Below are 21,275 nucleotides of genomic sequence, written 5' to 3'. Positions count from 1 at the left end.
CTGTCTGGTCTGATTCTTGTCGCCTGATTCACCATGCGGCTGTTTCGGGGCCCGGTCACTCAGATCTGCCCTTACAGCACCTCCCATTTGGGCGCTTTCCATGAGCGCAAGAGGGAAATGCATCTGCCTGGAAGGGGCAATAACTTCAGCCAAGACTCAGAATATAAATGTTCCTCTCTTGGTTATCTCACATTCATCTCCCTGCGGCTTTTCAATTTTACATCTTCTTTTGCCAGTCTTTCCTCATTAGACCCTTCTATACGGTAAGTGCATGACAGAGGAATTCCTGCGTTTCAGTCCACTTACCAGTTAAGAGATTAAATTATTATTAACACATTTATTGAAGTTAAGTAATTTCTGATGTCAGTGTTTTGCATTTGAGAAGGAAACAATCTATTGTAATGAGCTCACTGAAAGCAATAGCAACCAAAAGCTGTGGACATCATTAGTGAGGGGAGACGTAGCAAAACCTTTTCTCCTCAGAGAGGCAGACACAACACCACCTCGGTCTTTCAGTGCCACAGGCACTGAATGCATTAACAGGACGTTTGCATCGGTCACTTATATTCCCTTCAAAATGGAGCTGTGAATGACGACGCCAGTGTTTTGGTGGTGCGGCCAGGAACGTGTGCCTCTCATCCGCCACCAGTGACCCCAGCGGCTCTGGCCACCCCCTTTCTCGCAGGCACCCCCAGAGCAGCCTGGGGCCGGGTCTCTGATGCTGCCAGTGCCCAGGTGCCCCCACAAAGCAACTGCAGGCCCTTGGGAGCTGGCCAGAAAACCCTACTCCCCCCAGGGCTGCAGCTGCATCAACAGGGTGCTGACAGAGCATTTAATTCTTCCTTAAATGTTTGCATGGGAACTGATCCTGCACCTCAAAATGCTCCTTTGCCTCCCTTTAGCCTCAAGTGGGGGGAAGTAGGCTCTGCTTTGTCCCCAGGAGTGCCAAGCATCCTCCCATTGCCCCAAATAACATGCATTTGCTTTCTCAGCTGAATTTTGGCAGCCTGCTGTTGCCACCTCTCCCACTGTTGCAATGAAGGTGCCTGGACTCGGTGCAGACAACACAGAAGAGGTGCTTGGGGTTGCGGCAGGGTGCTGGGGTTGCTGGTGGGGTACTGGTGCAACATGGGGTGTGGGGGTGATGCCGTGAGGCCATGGCATGAGGGTACGGGGGGAATATGGGTGTGCTGAGGGGGGACGTGCAACAGCAGGACCCCATGGGGGAGCTGGGCAGCCCCCTCACAGGGGTGTATCTCTTCTGGCACATCAACGTTGCCCTCAATTCCGCATGAAGCTAGTGCACCTGGGTTGAAAACATCCTTGACTTTGAGGTGGGCATCACGCTGGGGGTGAACTGCACATGTAGGAGTGGTGCCAAGTTAAACTGCCCCAGTGTCATTTCCCAGGACCAGGTGGGAGCAGGTGTAAATACATATGGGTATGTAAATGTATGTCTTAATTTAGAGGGAGAAAAGGGGGTTGGCAAACAGTTACCAGTGGTTGTTTATACTCTAAAACAGGATAATGAGGTACTTTACGTACCACACCTTGGTAGCAAACAGTGAATTTGTTATCTGACCATACTGCAAGCCCCAGAATACCCGCTGTTTCTCACAGGGAGATATTTGACACACTCTTTATATCTTCTGATTTTGTTTCCTTTTATTAAAAGATGAGGAAACCTTGAAAACTTGGCCAACTAAGGAGACATAAATAAAAATGACTCAGCATTCGCTTTAGTGCTGTGTCACCTGAGACCTGAAATGTGATTTATTTTTTTTATTTTCTATCATTTTGGAAAAGCCCCTTTCACCATTTTTAACATAGGCATCACTTTTATTCTGGAGTGCATGCAGTCCATGCTATCCCTACGTAGCTCTCAGATGGAAAGTGTCGTGGTGCAGCAGCCCAGGAGCCCACTTCCAGGCTGATGGTTTAACTTCATCATAGGACTGGCAAGTTCTCTTCTGCAGTGCCACAGATGCGGGCAATCCTGTTAAAAATAACCTTCTGAAAAGACATGACCAAGCAAAACACCCAAGTGTATGAAAATTGGAAAATCAGGAAACCTGAGTTCTGTAAGGATGCTGTGAAATAAATGCAGGATTAAGAGCACAAAGCTTAACGCTACAGCCTCAAATACTTACAAAATTACAGAGTTTTTCTCTTTGTCACTTTTGGGCATTGTCTCAGGGCAAAGAGGTCACCCAGCTGCCAGTGTGTCAGTGTGTACCTTCACAACACACTGAGGTTTACATTTCTGTCCAGTGACCCGTCGAGATGGAGAACAAGTCCCCAAGCAGTCTCTTGGCTGGGTTTTCCAAACTAAAAGCTCTTTGCTCTGAATGGGTGATGTGAACAGCTCCCAGAAGGTGTCTTTTGTGGATACGGAAATGGCAAAGGATCTTTAAGAGCAATTAAAAAATATTTTTTTTTTTTATATTGCTCCCTTTTGCTTTGCTAGATGTGTTTTGGGTTGGAAAGTTCACTAAAGGTACAAGATGTTTTGAACCCTTTGCTTTCCAAATTCACCTCAGGGAAAGAGAAGTCTAGCAAGCCTGGTAGTTTTATCCCGTGGGAGCGCAGGAAATTATATATCGGCATCGTTGGGCAGGATGAAAATGCAGAAACTCGTGCCTAAAAAATGCAGAAGATCCGGGAAGGAGTTTGGTATGCTGCAGTACATAGAAATGTTCACACTTTGGTAGCAATTTAGGGCTGGCTGTGAGATGGATAAATAAAGCCCCAGCCTACAGGCAGATGTTGGGAGAAGACTTTTAGGTACATCATAGCACATGCACGCTAGTTTTAAATGTCCTTGTATGGTATGACGCAACATACAGCTGCTGTAGCATACACAGAGCGGCTAAACCCTTACTGGGGCCAGCCTGCAGATGGGAGGCTTAACGCGCTACTCCACAACATTTCAGCACAGTGAGGCAGATTAATAACGCACAGAGCCAGGATTACAGAAAGCTTTTATTACACCCCAAGTGCCACCAAGGCTTTGTGACAGCGTGAGGGCACCCGCCATGCTCCTCAAGCACCGCGCACAGGGACGAAGCCCTGACAACGGTGCTCGTTATCCCTCGCGGGCCACAGCCCTGGGGCTCCCCCCGGGGCCTCTGGTCATGCGGGCGGCCGCCATGACGGGGCGGGCACCATGACGGGGCGGTGCCATTAGGGGGCGGCGGGCCGGAAGTGCGCAGCGCCGGGGGGGCCGCCATTACGGGGAGCCGAGCAGGCCGCGGCCCCGGCCCCGGCCCCCGGCGGGCAGCGGCGCCGCCATGGAGAGGAGCTTCACCAAGGAGCTGGACCAGTGGATCGACCAGCTCAACGAGTGCCGGCAGCTGAGCGAGAGCCAGGTCCGCAGCCTCTGCGAGGAGGTGAGCGGGGGACAGGGCTGCAGCGGGGGGTTGGGGAGGAAAAGAGGAGGAGGAGGAGGAGGGAGGGAGGGAGGGAGGGAGGGAGGGAGGGGGCAGCCGAGGCCGAAGGGGCCGAAAATGGGGGCGGGAGGGGCGCTGGGGAGGCGGCCATGAAGCCCCTGACGGTGGGAGGAGGGCTGCGGGCACCTGGCGGGGGGCTGGGGGGGCAGGGGAGCCGTGTTGCCGGGCTGGCCGGGCTAACACGGTGCTGGGGGGGAGAGGGACGTGGTTCGGGTTGGGACAGGCTTTGGGCGGGTTGCTGGTGGGGTGCACGCTGTCAGGAGGTGATTTTGCCCGTCAGGAGGCAGGTCACGATGGGTTTAGCTTCAGAAGTTAAATGCCCGTGTGCGAGTGCGCTCCCTCAGGGCTGCAGTCCGTGGCAAAGTTAGGGTTTTCTTTGGGCTTAGGTAACGTGGCAAGACTGAAGAGATGAAGTGGGCTTCTTTGCCCACTATATGGGAGCAAAGATTGTGCTTTCTGTTCGCTTCCTGTTGCAGCAACCAACAGAGACTGCTGCCACGCACCCGGCGGTCCAGAGAACCTCTTTGCTGCCTTTCCCAGGCCAGCTAATAGCTGTCAGGCGCAGGAGGTAGAGCAGTGAGTTCAGTGCTCCCTTTAGCATCATGTTGCTTATGGCGAGGTTGGTGTTGTCATGCTATTACTTGTGCATCTTGTTCAGCGTTCTCAGAAGCAAATCATCTGTTCTGATGCTCCTTCTTGGCAATGCGCTTTGCCCAGTGACTGAACACCTTGGTGCCAGCTTTCAGAAGATGCAGGTATTTCTTTTTCTCAGGTCTTTCTCAGCAGAAAGGTTCCATGCCGCCACCCGGTAACGTGCCAGGGTACCCTTTGGAAAGGCGGGAGCAGTTTGAATGTCACAGGCAGAGAGATGCTGTAGGACTCCAGGCTGTGTCTTCCTGGCAAATGCTTTTGCCAGCAGTCCTGACTTCTAGCTGGCCCTCCCAGCCTCTGTTTCCTTTATCCTGTTCCCTTTTTTCTTTTTTACCCATGCTGGGACTGTCCATTTGCTTTAAAGGCTTTTTCTCTGCTTGCAGAGCTGTGTCAGCTCTGAGGGACTGTGGTGAGGAGGGCTGGTGCTGCAGCAGGGAGCAACAGCAGTTGCGTGAGGAGTAGATGTCTTGAAGAGCGAGCAAGAGCTCGTTGTGGCTGTGCTGTCTCTTGTGTCAAGCCCAGCTAATAAGCCTGAAAGAATTTATTAGTGTGTTCTGTGCCTTGCTCCCAGCTTTGCTGGTTCGGAACTGCACATTTCCCTTCTCAGGTAGTGTGGTTGATTAAGGAGCTGTGGCTGCTGTGTTTTCCAAAGCTGGAGGATACTGCTAGCAGACTGGCTGCATGTCAGTGGTCACACAAAAAGCAGGGAGCTTGGCATGGCACGTTGAGAGTTGCAGGTGAGGGGGTGTCAGCCATCCAAATAGCAGGTAGGAGCCTGAGCCTTTGGGCAGGGTGGGATTCCTTTGATGCAGATGCAAGCTATCACAGCACCTGGCTTTTCGGGAAGGATGCTGATAGCTGTTCAAAATGGCTTGGATGTGAAGTAAATGCAGTGGTCATACTTGGCTTGTTCTTAAGCTTTTGAGGACTGGTTGTATGGTTTAGGTGGTAGGGGAAGGGAGCTCTGGGTTTTGTGGTCTTGCTGTTGGTGTGAAGCAGCTCTGCCTGAAAGCTTATTTGGTGCCCCTGAGATAATGATCGGAGAAACCTTTACCAACTTTCTCGCTTTTAAGTACTCCCTTTCACACGACTGATTTCGAAGAGGTTAAACACAGTAGTACCTCTTGCCTTGGGTTTACATCTGTGAAAGACTTTGGTAACTTCAAAACAAAACTGAAAGGTTTATGTGAAAGTGGGGGCGGGCTGGGGATGTCCCAGACTTGCTTGTGTGGCTTGTTCCTGGTGTAATTGCTGGCCTAACGGACAGTAATTGAGGAAAAGATTGGAGACAGCCAGGCTCATGGAGGGTATGAAAGTTAGGAAGTTCTTGAAATTTGCACCTGTAAATCCACCTGCCTGATTATGACATAATTTTGGCAACTGATCCATCATATATCCCGTATGCAGATAAGCAAGGTGTCATCTGAAGACAACATGAAAACACTTGTTTGCTGTTCTGCTGCTCTTTGAAGTGAAAGCTAACTAAAATCATTCTGAAACTTTAAATGATGATAGAAGGACAAACAATTATCACCACTGGAGCTTGTAGGCATGAGAAGTGTTCCAACATGTTGGGGGAATATGGGAATCAGATGTCTTGCATCTCACGCTGCTTAACTTCATCGTGGTAGACTCCTTGCAGAAGAAGGTTGTTAAAAACCCTTTCCAGCTCCTATTAAATAGGCAGTGAAAAATCTGTTGAGCTCTGCCTTGGATGCTTCATCGGGTGCAATGGCAGGTTTGTGTCCGCGCTGCTAGCTTTGAGCTCCTGCCCTTGGGCCCTGGTGGGAGGGTAGCGCTTGCTGAGCTGCCTGTGAACTGGCACGGGTACTGCTGCCCCTCGGAACCTGCACTTTGGGCCCCTAGAGCCAGGCTGAAGGGCCAGGGAGGTGGATTTGCTCCATAGGAAGCACTTCCAAGTTTGGAAACAGTAAGCTTTAAATTCTTTGGATTTAGGGTTCAAGTCAGCAAAGAGGTGAGAGACACCCGACTTACAATGAAATAAAACAGTTTTTCAGTGAAGTAATAAGATGGGGCATAAAGGAAAGCAAGTAAAAGGCTGTTTCTTAAATTAACCACAGGCAAACAACCCTCTCCTTAGCTTCCTTTTTCTTGCATCCTTCGTCTTTGTATGTTCAAGAGGGGGCTGCGGACTCGTTGCAGTGAGCAGATTGGGAGCTTTGTGTTGTGAAGGGGTGGGAGGAGAAGGACTCTGATCACTAACGAAGACTTGTGCTTCTCATCCGGTTGTTGAACGGTGACTGTATACCGGTTCTTCAGGCAGCAGGAGCCAGTTGGTGCTCCGGGGAGCACTGCTGATACTGGCACGTATCTGTGATGTTTCTGCCCTTCGAGATCATTTCACCCAAGAATAATCTCACTAGAGCGAGCTCGTAGGCTCTTCTGCACTAATTGGTGGAATTAGTGCGAGAGATGAAGCCAAGTAGCATCCTGGCGGCTGTTCAAGCCATCTGAGCGTTGCGTTGAGCCGTGGCCAGCAGCATTTCATCTCTTCAGCAACGGAGTTCATCCTAGGGTACGCTGGCCCAGATGGCTCCAGGAGTGTGCCTCCCATTGGTGCTCGCTGTCACTCTTGGGGTGTCCTCTGCTGCCTTGCTGCTGGAGGGCAGCTCCCCCGCCTGGGGAGAATCTGACTGCTTCTCGTGCAGGCCAGCCTCCTGGGGCAAACCCTGCGAGACTCTCCATCCTCAGCACGCCTGTTGACACGGTAGTTTGATCGATCACAGCTGACGAATTTTCGACGTGGAACTCCATAGCTGGTTTCTCTCTTTCTTGAAGTAAGAGCCTCTTAAAAATCAAGCTGAGGTGGTGATGCAGGCGATGAATCTTCCAGAAGGAGCCGAGTCTCTGTGCTCGCGAAGGATCTCACGTGCTGATCGGGTGCCTGGGGTGTCTGTTGTTCTCTAGGGAAAGCCTGAAGCTGAAAATCTGCCTCCTGCTTGGACGTTAATCCCCTCACCGATGGAGTCGGCCTGCACAGCCTCGTAGACAGATCTGAGCAGCCAAGTGCTTGATGTGGATTTGATTGTTAAGTCTCTCACCGAGGGATTAGCCTCCTGGTGATCCTGCTGGTAGTCTCAGAGCCCGCGTAGCATCGCTGCTTTCGGAGCAGTGCATTAAGGGGTTGTGCCCAAGCCCTGAAACCGCGCAGTTTCCTCTTGTGGGGATGGATGATGATGCAGTAACATACGGGGGCTCCCTCCGTGCAGGTTGAGGGTGGGACAGCGTGCAGGCTCGTGTTCCTGCCCCCAGAGTCTGAAGCTGGGCAGGAGTGGGGCTAAGGTGATTGACAGGCGCACTCCTCACAAAAATAATGGACTCTTCAGAGTAATTCTGAGCGTGGACCTTGTAAATGTTGTGCTTAATGGAGGCGTACTTGATAAGAATAGCTAAAAGCTCCTCCTTTTCATTGTGACCTGGGGGGTGTTTTCCATCCAAAACAAAGGCAACGCGCTTAGGAAGTCGATGTGTTAATCGCCGTTGTCTAAAACAAACGTAGCTAAAATATGACTTTAATAATTACTGAACAGCCATCGGAAGTCAGTAAACAACAGTGGAGCAGGGCAGCTCTCCTCGCATCAGCTTCTTCCTTTCCTTGCTTTGTAATGTGCTCTTATTATTTTAAGCCTTTTTGCTGTAGTCTTAGCCCTGCATGGTGAAATGTGCGAGCAGAGCGCGCTGATTAATTGCAGCTTTTCTGGGATGTTTTTAACGATGCTTAAGATTTTAAAGGTCTTGTTCTGCCTTAGACAGTCACGTGAGGACGATCTCATGTGGTCAGCTCAGTTCCCAAGCCTGATTTGAACCATCTCTGCAGCATTAAAATGACAAACTTCATTTTTCATGTGTGTGTACATCCACAGAGTAAGCTAAAACGGGCTAACCAGTAACAGCTGGTAGGCAGCTTAAGGAGCTGCTGCTCTTCAGCTAACAGCTCCTCCTCTGCCCTGAAGGGAAACTTCTAGATGCTCCTAGTAACCAACGTTTCAGGAGTTGTGCTAGCCCACCTTCCTAAAACGCATTTAACGGGAGCCTGTTTGACGCAGTACTGTGCGAGGGGAGCTCTTCTCTGCTCCCTGCGTGCTGCTTTACCTCTGTGTGGTTGGGATGTGTGTGGGTTGAGACACTGGTGAGTGTGCTTTGTGTCTGTGTTGTGACCCGCATCTCGTTCCCAGAAGCCTCAAGGAAGACTGCTTGCTCTTACGCAGCCAGGAAAGGAGCAGCACACGTGATATGAAAAGGCAGAAAACCCCTAACACCTTTTGTGGTGAAGTTCACTCCAGTTTGTGGTGAAACCCCGTCTCCTGCTTCATGCAACATATGTCTGAACACGCTGAGCAAATGTTTTGTCACTGTGTTTTGCATCCTTCTCTCACAGAGGGTAGAAGCTCTCGGGAGGCATTGAAGGTGCTTTTAAAGACGTGAACAGGGAGAATTCCAGTAGGGCTGCAACACGTTAAGCAGTTTCCAGTCCCGGTAGAGCTGCAAGGTAAACTCCAGGGTCAGGGTCACATCCTTCAGGTTACTTTCCATGCAGGTGGCATGCTGGGTGCTGCTAGAGCCCTTGACTGCCTGGGATGTAGTGACTCTTTGTGAATATACACTTTTCTTAGAGGAGGCTAGGCAGCTGGCCGTGAAGAGCAACAGTGTGAGGACAGGCGTGCTTGGGGAGCTCGTGGGGGATGTCCTCAGTAATCAGCTCCTTCCTGGTAGCGGCTGGTGGGACCCACATCAGCCTGAGTGCAGGGACCTGAGGAACGGTCTGATCATCGCCTGCAGGTGACTGTTCTGCACGCTCATCCCTCATCCCTCTGCTCCAGATCTGAGGGAGCCTGCCTGCGGGTGCTCCTTGTGCCTCCCTTGTGCCTGGAGCTCTGATCTACATCAGCTGATGAGCCTGGAGGCAGCAAAACAAATGTGGTATTTGGTAACCGTAATAAGGTAATGCAGATCTGCTAATTACAGCCGTGTAATTTAGCCTCGGAACTGCTGGATGCAGGGAAAGAGATGACTAAATCCAGGGATGCCTTCCCTCCATCTGTGGTCATTTTGTTGCCAGCTGGTTGTGGCTGGGGAAGCTGATGGTAGCTCCGTAGGTTTCAATTGCCTCTGAGTTTGCTCTTCCACTTGTGTGTGACCTGCTGTCAGAAAAATTTGTTAAACTGTTGTGCTTGGAAGAGGATGGCAAGCCTGGCAGGCAGAAAGCCCCCTGGGCTAGAGAAGTGCCTCTCGCTTATGCCGTGAGGTTCTGTGCCAGGGTAGCAAAGGTAACTTCAGGAACACTCGCTTTCCTCGGTGGCTTCAGCAAGAAGACATCAGCCCCTCTCAACGGAGATGGAGTTTTTGGGGGCGCTGGGGCACTGCTGCTCGCAGTGTTGTTTCCATGGCGCAGACCTGCCTCTGTGAAATCCTGGCCCTGGGACAGCATGCCGGGTTTCTGGGTGTGCAGCGACGGGGGGAAGCGTGAGGGATGCCAGAGGAGGAGGGCAGTGAGGAGCAGCTGGCAGTGCTGGCAGAGGAGCTGCGGGAGCCTGCTGCTGTGCTGCCAGCAAAGGCGGCGACGTGCGGGGTTCCAGGCGGCTGCGTGGGGCGGAGAGTGATCGGCTGAGCAGCCGGGGTGGTAGCCAGCCTGAGGGGTGGCAGGAGGGAGCCCAAGCATGAGCACGTCATGGTAAGTCAGCTGGCATCTCGAGGACGCCTAGGGGGTCATGATTTTATAACAAGTGCAGGGATAAGATAGCATCTAGCTTTATGTGTGCTTTTGCAAATCAAGTTGCTCAAAAAAAAATACATAATAGTTGCCTGGGTGGTGATCTGCACGGTCTCCTCTGGTATTTCTGCCCAGACAGCAAGATTATTGACTGACCCCTCTTCACGCAGCTCTCACACTGAACCCGTGCTGACAGGACGGGAGCTGGCCAGTGATTCAGCTGTGGTTCTCGAGGTAAAAACTTCTAGGCATTGTGAGGCTGAGCAGCGCTTGACGTTGGCAGTCAGACGAGAGTGCCAAGTGCTGCTGTAGCTCACGTGGTTGAAATGAGCTGACCTGAGCTCTCTTGATGGTGTAGATGGAGAAATCTGTCACAGGACCGGTATGTTTCTAAAAAAAGAGTTGTGTTCAGGGCGCTGTCTGCCTGTGATGCTGATGGAAGTTACTGGAATAACGCTTCATCTTGCTGTGTTCAGAAGACAATTAGTCTTCAGAAACGATTGGAGAGGATTTGTGCATGAACCCTGTCAGTGATGGAAGTCATATGCAGCATGTGCCTTGAAGTTCACACTCCTTAATTTCAGGCTGAGAAAGAAGAAAATGTATTTCTTTGACTTTGTACCTCAGTGTGCCAATAAACAATAAAATCTACATGACCTGACCTCGAAGGAGCAAAATTGCTCATCTTGCGCAGTGATTTGTAACGTGCCCTTTGTCTTTGCTTACTCAACAAGCTGCTTTTCCGGTGGTCATCTGGAAGGGAGCCACCAGAGGGAAATTGAATTTCCCATGCAAATGCAGTGGAATAACTTCTGCACCTGCCTGTGAAAGAACTTCCTTTGCTTTTGCTCTGTATATTTTATTTTTTTTTCCTTGCTAGGCTAAAGAAATTCTTACAAAAGAATCAAATGTGCAAGAGGTATGCTGCCCGGTCACCGTCTGTGGGGATGTCCATGGCCAATTCCACGATCTTATGGAACTCTTTCGAATCGGTGGGAAGTCGCCAGACACAAATTACCTGTTCATGGGAGACTACGTGGACAGAGGCTACTACTCAGTGGAAACAGTGACTCTCCTAGTAACATTAAAGGTATGGCTGGATAGCGTTTTTTACGGTAACCTTGGACAAACTTGTGGTTTTGGGGAGATGTGGAAGAATTGCTCCCCTCATTGACATTGCGGTTGGCTAGAATTTGATGGATACAAGTTGAATGTGTTAATGGAAAACGCTTTATGTAACAGAGCTCAGTGCTTACCTGCTGCTCAAAACCTCTTCTTAGTATTTCTTTCCATACTCATCGTCCAATTCTTGTGTTAAAAGTTGGTTGTGTTATTTTTTTGTTGTTCTCAATAGGTGCGTTACCCAAAACGCATTACGATACTGAGGGGAAACCACGAAAGCAGACAAATTACACAGGTGTATGGCTTTTACGATGAATGTCTGCGAAAGTACGGCAATGCCAATGTCTGGAAGTATTTCACAGATCTGTTTGATTATCTCCCACTTACAGCTCTAGTAGATGGCCAGGTAAGCTTTTGTGCCTTGAATAAGGAAAACTGCCCATTTTGTAGTGTGAGGAACAAGATTGTGTTTTTGCAGTAGAGAACAAATTTGCTGTATTCCAAGGCAGTTGTGTAGTCATAGTAAAGTCAGGTGTTGGGTAATAGGGAATAAAAAGTTACGATTTGTTTACTAAAATGTGCTCCTGACTGACAGGACGCCTGCCGTTGCAATCGTGAATAAAATAGCTTCACAGAAGGTCCTGTCTGAAGAAAATTATTTGAGATTTCTCTCACATTAGTGCAGCACAGGCTGTGTGGTCTGACGCGTACACAAACGGTCTCAAACAAGCTCTCTTAACATGTGTCCGGAATTATTTTAAAGCCAGTGGATTTACTGTGGATTTGGGGAAGAATTTGGTATGGTAGTAACACAGGTTGATGGAGCAGCAACGCCTTGGTACCTGCTGCTGAAGGAATGCAGGTAGGGTTTATCTGAAAGGACTCCCTGAGAGCTGGGAGTCATCTTGTGATGTGCTGTGTGAGTCGAGGTATTGCTATGAGTCAAGCTAGTCTTGAAACTGAAGGCATGTTATCTCTGTAGCTCTGATATTTGTATGCAATGTGCACCCTTTTGGTTTTGTTTCCGTCTGTGGGAATTAAATCTGGTTTCCCTGCTGCGAGGGTGAGGCCACTGTAATTGCAAAAGAATGATAAAGTTAAAACCAGCTATTTCTGAGATGAGGCTTCACAGCATGGATGCACTGAACGGATTATTTCTTTTTTCCTGCCGTAGATATTCTGTCTCCATGGTGGCCTTTCTCCATCCATAGATACACTGGATCATATCAGGGCTCTGGACCGCCTGCAGGAAGTGCCACATGAGGTAACAGGGAAGGAGATCCATTGTAATTTTAGATATGTTTGCTGGAAATGCAAATACGTAGTCATGTGGAAATCCATTTGCACAGTGAGATGCTGTTACACAGCAGATTATTGCCTCCATAAGAGCTAGAGCAGATGAACATTCATTTGGGCAAAACACACCCAAGTCAATATGCTTTGATTGTAGCAGTCTGTAAAAGGAGAGCTGTGGGGTTTTCACAGCTGTTTTTTTGCAGAAACACAGATTTTCTCGACTGTCATGCTGACTCAGAGTTGTATTGGCAAGGGAAAGTGCCTGCTGCCTTCAGCCTCGTTGCAGACTTCCTTGTGAACCAACCACCGCCATGTGAAACTGTGTCATGTCACCACCCCTCCTTCCCAGCCAGCTCTTCCTGTGTTGTTTCACCTTGGTTGTTGTTACCCTGTTTTTCTGGGGACCTGACAAAGTTGGAGGGGGCCTGTGGGATATGCTGATGTACAGGAGTCCTGCATGGAGCAGCCAGGGGGTGCCAGCTGGACCAAAGGAACCACCTTCTGAGCTCCTAGGCTTGCAAATAACTGTGTTGTCTGGGTGGTTGGAGCTTGCAAATGGTCTTATTTACTCTCTGATTTAAAAAAAACAACATCACTCATCCTGAGATGTTGTGGGTACAGGAGCAAGAACAATGCAGCAAGGTCTGCCTAAGCCTTCAAAAAACCTGAAATAAGCTGTTTAAATTACTCACAGAATTAGGAGGCTGCCTGCTGGGGCTTCTGACTGTGGAGAGCTAAAATGATTGTTTTCTTGTTCCGGGGCTTCCATAGTCTTATGCTGCGTATGTGTGCTGAAATCTGACTTTCCTGAGCACCTCCATGTGTGATCCCTACCACAGAGCTGGGATCAGTGGGTGGGAGACAGCAGTGGGCTTGGGTAAGAACTGGGGAGTTCTTTCTGCCCCACAGCTTCTAAATAGCTCAGCAAAAAAAGCCCCTGAGCTTCATTTGTGCCTGTTAGATGTATTCTGAGGTGCTTCTGAATTTGTAAAGTCCAACAATCAACGGTTCAGGAGAGGAAATGAAATGCTTAGTACCCTGCCAGAAGGGCTGCTGAAGATTTACCATCAATCTCTTGAACAGTTCACAACCTCACATGGGTCATTTCCATTCCTTTAATTTATTGCAAAGTGGCTGGCATTAATGAACCCTTTGTGCATCCTTGGACACACGTACCTTCTCGTGTGGCCTTTATTACACCACGAGTCAGGAGCGAGTATCAGATGCTCTCCGTGCCTTTGCAGGTCTGAGATGGTAAACGGTGTGCATGGAGGAGGAGGTGGAACGGTTTTCTGGTAGCATGGGTTCCTTTCTCAGCTGTGGGCATGTTCCTGTCTTGTGAGTGAGAGGATGTTGTCTGATTCAGTGAGTGTGATGATGTGAGGTATGTCAGATAAAAGTGTGTGGCTTGTGCAGAGAAGAACACGCAGGCAGTCTTTTTACTGTAAATAAACTATGTTTTACAAGTGTGTTTTTATAACCATCTTGCTAGCAAAAGGAAAGCTAACGAAGAAGCTTATCTCTTTCAAGGGTCCAATGTGTGATCTGTTATGGTCGGATCCAGATGATCGTGGTGGCTGGGGTATATCTCCACGTGGTGCTGGCTACACATTTGGGCAAGACATTTCCGAAACATTTAACCATGCCAATGGTCTTACACTGGTTTCCCGTGCTCATCAACTCGTCATGGAGGTAGGGCAAGCACTTTCTGGTAGACAAAGCTAAAAAATGAAGGTAGATGAAAATTTTTATCCATGTTGCGAGATCTGCTGATGGGTTTGCATGAGCTGACATCTGAAGGCTAAGCAGGTAAACACCTAAGAGGGATTTTAATCATGTGAAGGCAACAAGCGATGTAAACCGATGAACTTTGACCAGCTGTGTAAATAGGGGGGTGTTCTCCCTCCCCTTCTGCGAACACATTGCCGAAGAGACCCCACCATACCCCATTTGTGGAAGCAATAATCTCCTTACACACTGACTGCTCTACTTAGACTGCTGGTATGTTAAACACACTGTCCTGTAACACACAGCACTCAGATATGGCAGGGATTAAGCCCTAATTTTGGCTGTTGATAGGCTATTCTGGTATGTCTTGGTGGAAAAATGCCAGGTGGGTCAGTGGAGCAGGCTTATTTTTAAATCCAGTTCAAGCAGATCCTGGAGGTAGCCGTGTCCCTCGCAGGTGAACCGGCAAATTCTCGTTCGTTGTGAATGAAGCCTGAGGGCTTATCTAAAAATCTCTAGCTTTCCTTGTTGTATGAGCTGTAACTGGAATGCAAAATGAATAAATCCACAAGTGGCACGCAGCTATCTTCTCTCTGAATGGCTGAAACTGTTAAATCCAGGTAAACGCAGCTTGTTCATGCTGAGGAGTGCTTTTTGGAAATGGAATTTTAAGATGAAAGTCAAGTCCGTTGAAAACACATGGAAGGAACAGTGTTTCACAAATGCCTCAAAACGTTTCAGGTGGTAAGAGGAAATTCAGATGGACTGAGGGTGGAGGTTTAACAGAGACCTCTCTTCTCTTTCTCTGGCAGGGTTATAACTGGTGCCACGACCGAAACGTGGTTACCATTTTCAGTGCACCCAATTACTGTTACCGTTGTGGGAACCAGGCTGCTATCATGGAACTAGATGACACTTTAAAATATTCCTTGTGAGTAAACTGTCTTGAGCTGTTCTCTCTTCCTGCCTAACCAGTGTGGACTGTGAGCAAAGTCTGGTCCTTTCCAAAGGGGTTCTTTCATGAAAAGCAAGCTTAAACCACCCTGGTTTTAACAGGGTATGCGCTACCTGCAAGAAGGTACTGGGGGGGGGGGAAGTAGCAAGTTGGGCTCTTAAAAGCTTTTCTCAGGTGCTTCTTTTTCTCTCTTTTCTGGCTCTGAAACTTTGGACCTATGGCTTTTTCTTTTTTTTTGTTAGCACTAACCTTTGTAAAGGTTGGTGAGATTCTTAATTTGGCTAGCCTCCCATGAAAGCAGCAGCAGGCTGTTGAAGCACTGCTGGCCTGGTGATGTTCACTCTGCAAGCACCATTTCTACTGGTGGCTGAGCTTGCCTCCTGCTGGTCATTTGTTTTAGGACCTCATGTGTCCTTCAGCTTTAGATTTGGGGTGGCGGGAGGTCTGGGACACCTCATGCAGAAGCCACTGGGAAAATAAAATGATAGCAGCAGGAGGGTGAGTCTTGTGTTTGTGGTATTGAAAACTGCCTTGTGCGGAGGCAGGGAAGTGACCCCTTTTTCTTTTCCACAGCCTTCAGTTTGACCCAGCACCTCGTCGTGGAGAGCCTCATGTTACCCGTCGTACCCCAGACTACTTCCTGTAAACCTCTCCTAACCTTTGTAGAAGGAAATACACCTGGCATTTTAAAAAAGCAACAATATTTACGTGTTTCTGTACGAAATCGGGGTTCGTCTCAATTTACAATCCCTATCATGGACCAAAATGTGCCATACTGAGGATGAAGAGCATTTAGCACAACTTGAGACTGAATTCCTTACAACACTATATATCCTGTACCAATCAGTCCAACAGTCAGTTTGCCTGCTGTATTTGTAGTCTTTTTTTTTTTTTTTTTTTTTCTGGACTGTTCAGAGAAGAGAAGGTAACTCTAACACTTCCATCTCCTTTTATGCTTATTTGTAAATTTTTAGTTCTAGTGTTTAACTGGCATGAATTAGCGTTTTGGAGTTTTATTTTTAAGGGAAATGCACACTAACTTCTTACCCCCTCCCCCCCACTCTTTATTTTATTGAAAGACGATGGGCCGAACTGGAGAAAGGAAGCAATTCCTGCTTTTGGGAGTACGTTGTCATAACCCGGAATAAAGCGTTCCCTTTTTAGCTCGATTCCCGCTCTGTGTCGCTCCCGTTTCTCTGCCCCCGCTCCGCCTTGCTCGTCACGGAAGCCCTTTGCCACCCGCTCGCTGTACCCGAGCAATAAACTCAGCCCGACCCGTGGTGCTGCGCTCCTGGGGGGCGGGCCAGGGGCGGCGCTGGGCTGAGCTGAGCAGAGCTGAGCCAAGCCATGGCGGCGGCCGCCTACGAGCTGCTGGTGCTGGGAGGTGGCTCGGGAGGGCTGGCCGGGGCTCGCCGAGCCGCAGAGCTGGGTGCCCGCGTCGCCCTGGTGGAGCCGCGCCGCCTGGGGGGCACCTGCGTGAGTTGGGGACCGGGGGACCCCTGTGGGGCTGGGGGGAGCTGCCCCACTCACGCCATCCCTCGCACGGGCTAACTTGGGTGGCGGGGAGGATGAGGTGCCCCTGTCAGGGTGACGCCAGCCTCAGGCTTCCCCCTCCCCAAATGTGGGGAAGCGGCAGCGAGCGGTGAGCTCCCGGTGGATCCGCTCGGAGCCGCTACCTTACAGGCGAGCAGCGCGCACCTTCCGTATTCTCCCTCAAGGAAGTGAAGGGCTACGAATAAACCACGAGGCCTCAAGGCTCCGCTCGTGGCTGCGGACAGGAATGCGCTGCCCTGCCTGCTGCCCTGCCTGCCTCTGCCTGGCAGGGCACGGAGCCGTGCCGTGTTCGCTACTGGCCCCGGGCAGGTGCTCTCCGGAGCATCACCTCACAGAAATTAGGTGCTGCACTAAGACTCGCTCTTCTTCCCTCGCAGGTCAACGTTGGATGTGTGCCAAAAAAGGTGAGTGGGTGCTTTCGTGGTCATTTATAACGTGTTACCTGCCTTGGGTTTGTTGCGGGTCCGGGCACAGCCCCCGGTGCCTGGGGTTTCTCCCTGAGGGAAATGCCAGGAATTGCTGGGGCACAGCTGGCGGGGAGGAGGGCGCGGGGAGGAAGCAGGGCTTGGAAAGTGTTGAGCAACCAGAGCACCCAGACCCGTGTCCTGTGGGCTGGCCCGGGCAGAGGCAAGGCATCAGGAAGCAGGGCACATGTGCAGCTGGGATAAAATCCCGGTGGCATGAAGCCAGCGCAGCCAGGGTTTGTCACCCCGCATGCAAAGGGCTGCTCGGGAGGCAGCGGGAGCCACGTTGCCTTCTTGCAGAGGTCGGGCGCTTGCTGCGACAGGCCTCGGGGGCCCCATGGCGTTTGTGGTTTTCCTGAAACCTCGCCAGCCTGCCTGGCGCAACGGGCACGTCCTGGGGCAGGGGCGCTGAGCGGGGCCTGGCTCTGTGCGAGCAGGTGATGTGGAACGCCGCCGTGCACGCAGAGTTCATCCACGACCACCCCGACTACGGCTTCGAGACGTCCGGCGTCAGGTTTAACTGGAGGTGAGGTGGCGGTGGCTTCACCCACGGTTACCTGGAGGGGGACAAGGGGCTGGGGCTCGGGGAACGGCTCCCCAAAAGATGGGAGGGGGCTGCCGGCCCCAGCAGGGAAGGCGGGGAGCAGCACGGGTGTCAGCGGGAAGGTGCCTGCCTGCTGCGTAACTCGAGGCTGATTTATTTTGTGGCTTGTTTGCCACGTACTGAGGGGATAGAGCGTTTCAGCTGAGCTCAGTGGCTTTGTTAGCTGGCAGCCGTGATGAACTTCCACTTTGTTCCAGAACCATTAAAGAGAAGCGTGATGCTTACGTGAGACGCCTGAACGAGATCTATGAAAATAACTTAAACAAGGTGGGGGCACCTGTATTCCCTGCTGGCCTGGACGCAGTCCCTTCTGTGTGTCTTCTGTATATATCTGCTACTCGTGCACCAATGGGGCTCCCTGCTGTTCCCCCCACAGGCTCACATTGACATCATCCACGGCTACGGCAAGTTCACCGCCGATCCGGAGCCCACCATCGAGGTCAATGGTAAAAAATACACAGCTCCTCACATCCTCATCGCCACGGGCGGGTTCCCCTCGGTGCCCCCAGACAGCGAGGTTCCCGGTGAGTCCCAGCATGGCCCGGGTGGTGCTGTGAAAGCAAATGATGCGGCTGCAGGGCTGTGGAGAGCCCCTCTGTGGTAAAACTACTGTGCTGCTTTGCAGGAGCCAGCTTGGGCATAACCAGCGATGGGTTCTTCGAGCTGGAGGAGCTGCCCAGGTAAGGTGGGGCGTCCCCCGGCCTGCCTGGGGATGGAGCAGGGAGGTGGAACCGGTGCTCGGTGGCTTATTCAGAGCTCCTGCTGGTGGTCACCCAGGGCTTCTTGGCTGTGCTCAGATGTTGCGCAGGCTGCTGTTTCGCAAGGCTTCCGCTGCTGTGGCACCCAAAACGAGCTGCTCAGGACCTCTATCCTTAGTCTGGGCACAGGAGAAGCTGCCAGCCTTTGGATGCACGTGCTTGTCAGGCTCCAAATACACACCTATGGCATCGTTGCTTCTCTGCAGGCGCAGCGTGATTGTTGGCGCGGGGTACATCGCGGTGGAAATCGCGGGGATCCTTTCCACACTGGGATCCAAGTCCTCCTTGCTGATCCGTCGGGATAAGGTACTACTGCTGGCCAGCCCCACGGTGCCTCCCGTTGTTGCTACATCCTGGCCAGCTGCAGATCTGTGGTGGGGCAGCCAGGAAGGCTCAGGGCAGAAGGCAGAGCGGAGGCGTGCTGCCGAGCCCATCCCGGCAGCCACAGTGCGTGCAGAGAGTTTCTGCAGCAGTGCATGCCAGGGCACCTGCTTCCCTGAGCCTCGTGCTGAGTCATGGCCTGAAGAAAGAAAGATAATTATGATATTAAAAAAAAAAAAAAAAAAAGTAAACAAAGGAGAGCTTTGTTATCAAGTGGAAGCATCACTTATCTGTGGCTGAGTGGGGCAAGAGTGCTGGCAGAAGGGGGATGTGGGTGGAGGGGGCTGTGGGGCAGTGCCCCAGCATGCGGTCCATCATCTCAGAGGGCTGCGTGGTCCCTGCCCAGGTCCTGAGGACGTTTGACTCGCTGGTCAGCACAAACTGCACACAGGAGCTGGAGAACACCGGGGTCGATGTCTGGAAGCACTCACGGGTATGGACGCTTGCCGGGGACATGCGGGCCAGCAGGGCAGCACCCCAAGTGAGGGTGTCTGCTCACTGAACCTGTCAGCACCTTCTCACCACGGCCTCGGGTTGCTTCCGCAGGTCCAGGCTGTCACCAAGTCCCCCAGTGGCTTGCTGGATGTGACGGTGATATCCTCAGCGCCTGGCCACAAGCCAACGATGGAGGTGATCCGGGATGTGGACTGCCTACTATGGGCCGTCGGGCGGGAGCCAAACTCAAAGGACCTGTGCCTGGACCGTGTGGTGAGATGGGAACGTGTGTCCTTCCCCTTGGGCATCACCATCCTTGGGCTGCGTGGGCAGAGCTTCTCGGAGCCATGTGGAACCGTGAAAAGCATTGCACATCTCTGCTGGACTTGGTTCCTCCATCAGGAGACCTTCAGGTTGCTGTGAGGACCACAGGGTCCCAAGTGCCAACACAGATGGTGTTCTTCTGGCAGGGCGTGGAGGTGGATGCTCGGGGCCATGTGGTGGTGGACAAGTTCCAGAACACCTCCAGGAAGGGAGTCTATGCTGTTGGAGATGTCTGCGGCAGAGCCCTCCTCACCCCAGGTGCGTGCTGGTGCCCCCCATCCCCTTGTTCTCCAGCCAGGCCAGGTCTCAGGCTCCCTGTTCCTCTCCACAGTGGCCATCGCGGCCGGGAGGAAGCTGGCGCACCGGCTCTTTGGGGGCCAGCAGGATGCCCATCTGGACTACAGCAACATCCCCACTGTTGTCTTCAGCCACCCACCCATCGGGACTGTGGGCCTCACCGAAGGTAAGGGTGGGATGAGCTGCTGGGAGGCCTGCAGGCATTAAGTCACTTCCAGTGCTTGTGTGGAGAAACAGGCTGGGGAAACCGATGCACGGTGCCTTTTGTTGGCAGATGAAGCCATCTCTGCACATGGGAAGGACAATGTGAAGATCTACACCACGTCCTTCACCCCCTTGTACCATGCAGTCACCCAGAGGAAGGTGAAGTGTGTGATGAAGCTGGTGTGTGCCGGCAAGGAGGAGAAGGTGTGTGGAGGGGGACTTGGGTGTCCTTGCCCAGGGGGATGTGGGGGCCCCTGGTGAGGACCTCACTGCTGGGAACACCACTGGCTGTCCACAGGGTGGGTCACCAGTGGTGGTGGCATGTGTCCTTGCCATGAGCCTGACCTCTTGCTTCTTACTGCAAGGTGGTGGGGCTGCACATGCAAGGCCTGGGCTGCGATGAAATGCTGCAGGGCTTCGCCGTGGCTATCAAAATGGGAGCCACCAAGGCCGACTTTGACAACACGGTTGCCATTCATCCTACTTCAGCAGAGGAGCTGGTGACGATGCGCTGAAACATGGGACTGACTGGTGGCAGCTGAGGCAAAGGAGCCAGCTGCCACCTCTTGGCACTACCTCTTCTGTGCAAGCCAATCACATGAGCAAATGCCATCTCCTTCTCTCAGAAATTCTCCTGGGTAGTAGGGAATTTTTTTAATGTCTTAAACATTGCCTAAATCTCAGCCAGGTGCTCAGAGAGCAATGCATCAGTAGAATCAGTGTGGTATGATTTAAAGTGGAAAATAAATGCGGTGATGCTGGAAAGCTTCTGCCTTGTGCATAGTAGTTATGGTCCCATGCCCTGCTGAGCTGCACAAGGCAGGAGTAGGCTCTGGGGCATTGTCCCAACCCCAGGGGATAAGGGCAGGGAGCCAGAACCATTTCCATGGGGCACAGAAAGGGGATGATGACCCAAGCCCATAATAGGGAAACATCACACGTGTTGTTGAAAAGGGTGAAATGGAAGACCCTGGAAACCACCGGGCAGTCACTCACCTCTCTGCCCAATGACACCATGGCGCGGATCCTCCTGGAAGCCATGTGGGAATATATGGAGGGCAGAGTGGAGATTAGAATCATCTAGGTTGGAAAAGACCTCCAAAAACATCAAGTCCAACCATCAGCCTGACCTACTGAGCCCGGTCCCTTAGTGCCACATCCACATCTCTTAAATCCCTCCAGAGATGGGGACTGTACCACTGCCCTGAGCCAGCCAGCATGGCTTCAGCAAGGACAGTGGTGCCTGACCAGCCTGGTGACCTTCAATCATGGAGTGACCATGCTTGTGGACATGGGAAGAGCTACTGGAATCACATACCTGT

At 51.5% G+C, this 21,275-nt stretch overlaps 2 protein-coding genes and 1 long non-coding RNA gene across 5 annotated transcripts; all 3 read left to right on the top strand.

Annotated features, from left to right (window-relative positions):
- Positions 1-3,199: 3,199 nt before the first annotated feature.
- Positions 3,200-16,101, top strand: PPP2CB (protein phosphatase 2 catalytic subunit beta). The gene is made up of 7 exons (XM_084519244.1): positions 3,200-3,389; positions 10,712-10,921; positions 11,186-11,359; positions 12,128-12,217; positions 13,780-13,941; positions 14,790-14,908; positions 15,506-16,101. Exons 1-7 carry the CDS (start codon positions 3,291-3,293, stop codon positions 15,576-15,578), a joined length of 927 nt encoding a protein of 308 aa, XP_084375370.1. The 5' UTR covers positions 3,200-3,290; the 3' UTR covers positions 15,579-16,101.
- LOC311436784 lies at positions 8,963-10,320 on the top strand. Its single transcript, XR_014693086.1, has 3 exons — positions 8,963-9,062; positions 10,002-10,065; positions 10,190-10,320. It is a non-coding gene; the product is annotated as an uncharacterized lncRNA (long non-coding RNA).
- A 95-nt stretch (positions 16,102-16,196) lies between the features above and the next one.
- GSR (glutathione-disulfide reductase) lies at positions 16,197-20,718 on the top strand. 3 transcript variants are annotated; one of them, XM_084519241.1, is made up of 13 exons: positions 16,197-16,408; positions 16,864-16,890; positions 17,388-17,476; positions 17,752-17,821; positions 17,931-18,078; positions 18,180-18,234; positions 18,519-18,618; positions 19,040-19,126; positions 19,240-19,401; positions 19,599-19,710; positions 19,784-19,915; positions 20,024-20,157; positions 20,319-20,718. In XM_084519241.1, exons 1-13 carry the CDS (start codon positions 16,280-16,282, stop codon positions 20,466-20,468), a joined length of 1,395 nt encoding a protein of 464 aa, XP_084375367.1. In that variant the 5' UTR covers positions 16,197-16,279; the 3' UTR covers positions 20,469-20,718. The 3 variants fall into 3 exon arrangements, with proteins under 3 accessions (XP_084375367.1, XP_084375368.1, XP_084375369.1); XM_084519242.1 differs by lacking the exon at positions 16,864-16,890 and having other exon boundaries at positions 16,249-16,412; positions 17,364-17,476; XM_084519243.1 differs by lacking the exon at positions 16,864-16,890 and having other exon boundaries at positions 16,250-16,433.
- Positions 20,719-21,275: the final 557 nt, after the last annotated feature.

The sequence above is a fragment of the Aythya ferina genome, assembly GCF_964211825.1.
Source record: "Aythya ferina genome assembly, chromosome: 4".
NCBI classification, from domain to species: Eukaryota; Metazoa; Chordata; class Aves; order Anseriformes; family Anatidae; genus Aythya; species Aythya ferina.
Note: the sequence above shows the minus strand (reverse complement) of the source record. Positions and strands in the feature narration are given on the sequence as shown.

Coding starts and splice junctions, on each gene's coding strand:
- GSR (XM_084519241.1), top strand. CDS start 16,280: ATGGCGGCGGCCGCCTACGAGCTGCTGGTGCTGGGAGGTGGCTCGGGA. Junction 19,127..19,239: donor ATGTCTGGAAGCACTCACGG/GTATGGACGCTT, acceptor TTGCTTCCGCAG/GTCCAGGCTGTCACCAAGTC. Junction 19,916..20,023: donor GACTGTGGGCCTCACCGAAG/GTAAGGGTGGGA, acceptor TTTTGTTGGCAG/ATGAAGCCATCTCTGCACAT.
- PPP2CB (XM_084519244.1), top strand. CDS start 3,291: ATGGAGAGGAGCTTCACCAAGGAGCTGGACCAGTGGATCGACCAGCTC. Junction 3,390..10,711: donor TCCGCAGCCTCTGCGAGGAG/GTGAGCGGGGGA, acceptor TTTCCTTGCTAG/GCTAAAGAAATTCTTACAAA. Junction 14,909..15,505: donor GACACTTTAAAATATTCCTT/GTGAGTAAACTG, acceptor TCTTTTCCACAG/CCTTCAGTTTGACCCAGCAC.